This window comes from Hordeum vulgare, chromosome 6H (genome assembly GCF_904849725.1).
Source record: "Hordeum vulgare subsp. vulgare chromosome 6H, MorexV3_pseudomolecules_assembly, whole genome shotgun sequence".
Taxonomy (NCBI): Eukaryota; Viridiplantae; Streptophyta; class Magnoliopsida; order Poales; family Poaceae; genus Hordeum; species Hordeum vulgare.
In genome coordinates, this window is record NC_058523.1 from 493,203,283 (window position 1) to 493,210,014 (window position 6,732).

Below are 6,732 nucleotides of genomic sequence, written 5' to 3' on the forward strand. Positions count from 1 at the left end.
AAGCATAGTGACGGTTTCCGCAGCCCACATATCTGTCGAAAGTCCGCTGCCGTTTCCTTGATCTAGGTCAGTCACGCGTAGCGACCGTTTGTGCAGTCCATATATCTCGCATCGTAAAGTGGCGCCGCGCAAAATTCACGCCACCAGATATATAAAACAACTAGACTAAAAAAAAGCAATAGGGGCAGAAATAATGTGATTCTGTATTATGTTAAAACCAAATATCACACATTGGTTGGGCATTTTCCTATCTAAACAAGGTTTTTTTCCCCTCTACCTCAGGAAAACCAAATCATCATGCATATATTTGCATAGACCAGCCATTTCCCGATATGGAATAATAGAGACCGGATGGTTTTACGGCACATATATATATACGTGGGCGGCGCGAGGGTAAAAACTGCCTTAATCGATATAATTCCATATCAAATATCACTAGAGCAAAAGCATCCAAGTGTCTAGAGTGGTGAGTGGGCGGCCCAGATATCACGTGCTCGACCGCTCCCCCTCTTTTTATACTCCTGCCCCGCTCCTCTCCAAAACCCCTCTCCTCACCATTCAGTCTCACTCCAAATCTTGGGACAGAAAGGCCACCGTACTGAAATAGGGATTGACAGAGGCGGGGCGGGAACCAGCGAGCGAGCGAGCGAGCTCGGCCGGAATCCGGTCCGACGAGATGCTCAGGAAGCGGCAGAGGAGCATGCTGATGCGCCGGACGACCAGCCTGGCATCCACGCCGAGGCAGGTGCGCCAGGTGGGCGGCGACGGCAAGCAGGCACGCGCGCGGCCGATCTTTTATGTGTCGGCTGACACCGTCGAGATGGGTGCCGCCTATGTGAGGAGGGACGCCTTTTCCGGGCTGTTGGTGGCGGCGGCGTTCCTGACGGCCTGCGGCATCTGCAGCAAATCCCTCCGCGGCATAGACATATACATTTACAGGTACCAGCGTCATTGTTTTCCCATTATTTGTTCGTCGTAGCGTGGAAATGTCCGGTAGAATTCTCGTGTTTCTGCCTCGCGTTACAGTTTTGTCTATTTGGGTAGCTTCCTGGTGATTTTTGGCTAGGATCCCATCAATCTCTCAAGTTGCTTTCTGATGTGAATTCCGCGCCGTTCGTCGTTTTCCACGTCAAGGTTGCACCTGATCAAATCTTCTTGTGATGTTGCTGGCAGCTTATGATTTTGTAATGGTTTGGTGGCTCCCCTCGTTTATGTGAGGGGCTTATTCCGGGTCCGTTTTCATTTATGAAAATTTAGTAATCATTTGTGACCCTCTCTGTTTAGTTTAGACAAGTACTCCGTACTAATTTGACTAACCTCCTTCATTAGAAAGATGCTGATTCAATGCTAGCTAGTATAAGCAGTCCATCGATGCTACTAGTGTAAGCAGTTCATAGCATGAATCTCATGCTCTAGCATATTTTGGAGGAATGTTAGATGCAAACGTTTTCCCTCATCATGTTATTTGTTGCCGATACATTTTTGGTTTGCCCTGCCATGCTAATTACTAATTTCTAATACTCCGTATGTATTTGCTAATGAGATCTGTATTATTGATGCATGGGGTGCTCATAAAGCTTTATAATTTGTCCTCTTCTAATTTTGGTCCCTGAATAATGTATGAACTGTCCTGTCTCAAAATATCATTGGGATACATTTTTTTAGGGGCGGATTTATATTCATTTTCTTTATTTATTCAGTAGCTTTTTGTCCTTTTAAAAAATAAGGTACGTAATAAATATAGAGCATTAACCGCCCAATCGTAGAAGTTGTTTGATTATCATACCATAAACTTGTCACTTGTGTTACCATCTAATGCTCATATTTCTTTAATTGCCACAGTCCGTCATCAACCAAGGAGAATTAAATAAATACAAAAAAAAGCATGGTTTCTTCACTGCAGTAAAAGAAGGTTAAATCTTTTCGTTGGAGATGTCTGTGACATGATGTTCCAATTCCTTTGCCTGTCTTCTGCAGGGGCGAGTTTTCATTCTGCAGCGATGAGTGCAGGGAACAGTACATCGAGATGGAAAAGAAGTACATCCGCACATCCAGCAGGAAGGCCCCGTCGGACCAGTCCGGCAGCAGCTGCGGCCGCGGCTCGTGCGGCGGGCCGGGCTAACTCATTAGCTTATACTAGCCCCTAGTGATGTGCCATACATATATGTGGTACAATCTCCACCATGTTTAAACCGTCCGTCCATGTATACAACATAGTCTCGAATAATGGTCGGTTTCATCCCTGTTCCATGAGTCAGTTCCACCCCTTTGTTGCTGATATGGACCTGTGATGTATTTACCTACATGGTCGTCGCTTTACTTGGACCTGTTTGTTTGCCCATATAAGGTTTAATCACACCCGTGCAAAAAGAAAACGGGTTGATTGGTTGCCTCCATGCACCATTAGAGCATCTCTAACAATGACCGTAAAAAACGTGTACGAGGTAAACATCACTTTTAGCACGCGCGAAAAAAATTCGAGCACTCGAGCGGACGCGGTAAAAAAAACCCGCGCGGCAAACTTTTGCGTGCGCGCAGGAGAAAGCGGGCGGCCGCGCGCCTTAGCGCGCTATAAAATGTCGCGCCCGCCACACGGCTGCCCACACAGCCACACGCCTCTCCCTCGCCGCGCTCTCGACTCTTCCTCTGCCTCTCCCTCGCCGCTGCCTCTGCCGCCATGCCGCCGCGCCGCCGTTCATCGTCGGGAAACCGCGGCGTCCGCAAGCGCCCCTCCGGCACCCACTACGTCGAGATCCGGTCCGCGACGTTCGCCTCGGCCTCGGCAGGTTAGAGACCGCGCACGAGGCCGCCGCACGTACGACGCGGCGGCGTGGCGACTAGGGTGGCCTCGCGCGCAGATGAACTTCCACAACGTCTACACGCGCGAGGAGGCACAAAACCTCGCCCTGCCCCTCGTCTAATCACGGAGCAAGACCGTCGGGAGCACCGTCGGCAGCAGCGTCGGTTCCTCGTCTTCGAGGAGGACGAGCGAGGCATGGCGGAGTGGCGCCAGCCACACCCGGAGGACGTCGCCGCCGAGAACGTCTACTGGGCGGAGAGGACGGCAAGGCGTCGCCCGGAGCGGCAGGACAGGCGTGTGCGCAAGTTATCGATGTATCGCAGTGCGGGGCCGTCAAAGCCGGGTTGCCGTCCATCTTCACCTCCGATGATGAACGTTGGGAATAAGCATTTCTATCTACCTCCGACAGCATCCCAAGTGACGACTCGGAGTAGTTTTATATCTATATATGCTAGTTTAATATCTATGTGCTGAACTAGTTTTATTATCTTTGTGTTGAACTAGTTTTATCTATATGTAATATATTATTTATATTATCTATGTTTTATTTTCTATATGTAATATATTATTTATATTATCTATGTGTTTTTATCTATACGACAACAATGAACTATATGCGTGTTGGACAAGTTTTAGGTGTTGGAGCGCCGCACACACGCTAGAATTGCAACGGCTGCTGGAGCGCCACACGCGTGCTAAATATGATGCGACCGCTCGAGCCAACGCTCGTCGACATCCTAAAAAAAGCTAACCGCACGCTGTATATAAGTTTTTTGGGCGCAGGACGAAGCTCGCATGTTGGAGATGCTCTTAGGTATGCATGACACGCACTTTAAAGCATCTCAAGAGCTACGTTCGAATCGGCAGTTTTTTCATAGCTAGAGCTTAGCGATGCACATCGAGGGCACATTGGTGCTATCCTTGCACGAGAAGAGGCTGGAGGGGTGTCACGGGCTTCTTCTTCTACCTCCATTGAGCTATTCTCTAATCTCTTTTCTTCCATATTCCCTTTAATCTACACAACGGTGTTTCGATTCGAGATAAGGTTTACATAAAAAGATGCGCATGGATGTTACGTTTCATTTTTACAATCAGTTCGTAGTTTCCTCAAATGTAAATGTTTAGTTTTGTGTTCACATTTGGAGCTACTTTGAACAAATATTGTCAAATTCGTCATGCACGTTCGACCATTTGAACTTTTCGTTGACCGCTAGCTTCATCACGCAGTTCCTCACGATATTCGTGTTGCAAGTTTTGTGTTTCGACGATCCTACTGCACTAACACCGTCATTACGCACACACTCTAATTCTTCTTCATTGTCCTCTAGCTCACACTCCTTCTATTCGTCCCTTTCGACGATGGTGTCATTCCTCTTCGACCTCCTTACCCACATCCTACTATAATGGAGTCGTTTCTGGCGTCGGTCATCTTGGCGTCCTCTCTTTTCCCTACTACACGCACGCTGCAATGGCGGGAGCACTGTATTTCTCCTCCTATGTCTGATGTAACCATGCGGACATTCTCTGTGGCAACGAGGCTAGCAACTACTTCACCGCGCCGCTGACGGGGTTGCACGACTCCATGAACTGATACTTGTGAACTGGGTCAGGATTTTCCCCGAAGAGGAGGGGATGATACAACACAGTAAATGTAAGTATTTCTATCAGTGAGAACCAAGCTTATCATAGCAATAGGAGGATCACGCAATTGCCCGTCTTCAGCGCCTATACATAAAAGACACTACAAGAAATATGTCCATCTATGACAAAAATATAACGACCGTGGTTTATTGGTCATAGATCAGTGACCAAATAATACAAAATGGCCAAGGGGTGTCAAGGTGGTCTAAAAACCCCATAATTGTGACAATTTCTGTCAAAAAGGTCATAGCGTTATCATGTCAATTGGTCATAAAATGTATAGCACTACCCATGGCCTTATTTTGGGTTCACCTTGATCATATTAATATGTTCATAGACTGGGTAGTTACCTCAAATCCGGATTTTCCTTTGTGTCATGTATACATGTAGTAATTTTGTATAGGTGTCAGCCATGTGTGTCAAATCAACCTAAGTGTGGAGGACCAACGAGGTATATCTACACTTGACGCATGGGTCCTAGCTATTCGGGAAATCCGAATTTGACGTGTGAGACCAACAGACCTAGAGAAAACATCAATCCTTTGATCCGCTAGCATGCAGGGCCCACCTGAAAGACGAGTATTCAATGGCCCAGGGGCCCACCTTAAACCTGAGGCCATCTAACCTATCTTACAAATAGAATACCGAGAAAAAACAAAGACCCCGAGCGGGTGGGCTAGGCCCGTTACGAAGAGGAATAGTTGGATAGGTTGTCTAACAAGGGTTGGATTTCGATTAAAAATGCAAGGGATCTCTTTTATACTTTTTTTCTTTCAATTTTAAAAACTTCAAAATTGTTCGAGGATTATAATTTGCTTCAACCTTTTTGTAAGTTTATGAGGACTATCCATATTTTTTCATATGCAAACAAAAATAATCGTATTTTGTAGTTATATATATATTGGTCATATAGTTGATGTTTGTTGTTTGATGAATATGCATTTTTGTAACATCGTTTCCTTCGAAATTAAAATAAAAAATAAAACATTTATGCTATATAAGACAACCATTAGGCCCATATAGTGGATTATTTAATATTTATACTAGTGTTGTCATGAGACCGTAGAACTATGGAGCTCACCACCGCCCTAGTGAATAGTTTAGATGTCATGTTTCTACTATGCTCTATCCATTCCAGAATAATTTGAATTAAACAACGACTGGTATTTTTGAACTAATGGAATACATGATTTAGGCATGACATCTTTTGACTCATTGTTGCATGTTTTTTTTGAGTATGAGGTTTATTTCTCTATTGTTTGCAAGTGTTGCTTAACTAGAATTTCTTGAACTAGATAAGATGGATATTACTATAAGTCATGTTAGCTTGCTACCTAATAGCAAAATAGAATATTTTTTTGCCAAAAAATAGAATACTTGTTTCCTATACACTAGTAGTACTAGCAATTTTTGGCCACTACTAGACAGTGGTGTGCTAGGGTCAAATGTTTGTCAATTTTTGAAATCATGTCAACTCATTCTTTTACACACGTTGCACCATATGTCCATCAAATTTTTAGCATGCGCCAAATTTCCCAACGATTACCCGTGCGCGGCTTCTCGGCCCAAACCAGAGCAACCCACGACGTATAAGGTGTATGAAACCCTAGCTCCTCCCAAATCCCCTCGAGCGTCGCCACCCCCTCGGCCCTCCCCATCCCCTAGTTCTGGGACTCTCCCCACAACCCCCTCCTCCTCGTCGAGCCTTGATCTGGCCAGATACATCCATTCCACACATGGATCTAGCCTAACCATGCCATGGCTATGGCGGCAGGCCACTAGGACGGTGGGGGGAATCACCAACCTACTCGAGTCCTCGACGGCGGTAGGTACCACGAATCTTTATTGCACTAACCGCATGCGTCACAAGGGAGGGCGGGGCTTGACGGATCACCGCCTCGCCGATGTGGCTGTTGTCGCCTCTGCCACCAGCAAATGATGTGCTTCTTGCTGACCAGCAGGGGCTGGGTGACCGAGTCGCTGGAGTGGGTCATCTCCAATGGCCCCGGTATCGGCGGCGGTGAGGAGTAGGACGACCGGCCCGTGCGGCGGGAGGTGGTGCTTGCAGTGGCCAAGGAGATGTGCACTTGGCCAACGTGACCACACTGCTCGCATCCCCATCTGGACATCCTCACTATCGTCGTCACCTTTGAGTTCAGCATCGGTGAGTCTCTTCCGTTTCTTTCTAATCACTATCAATCAATGAAGGTATTTGTGGCTGCTCAAATAATATCTGAATGTGCCAAATCAATTCCTATGTAGGAACTAAAATTTGTTGCTCTGAAGGTGCC

General features: G+C 46.4%; 1 protein-coding gene across 1 annotated transcript; it reads left to right on the top strand.

Annotated features, from left to right (window-relative positions):
• Positions 1-493: 493 nt before the first annotated feature.
• LOC123403263 (FCS-Like Zinc finger 7-like) lies at positions 494-2,319 on the top strand. Its single transcript, XM_045097207.1, has 2 exons — positions 494-939; positions 1,978-2,319. Exons 1-2 carry the CDS (start codon positions 677-679, stop codon positions 2,120-2,122), a joined length of 408 nt encoding a protein of 135 aa, XP_044953142.1. The 5' UTR covers positions 494-676; the 3' UTR covers positions 2,123-2,319.
• The last annotated feature ends 4,413 nt before the right edge of the window (positions 2,320-6,732 follow it).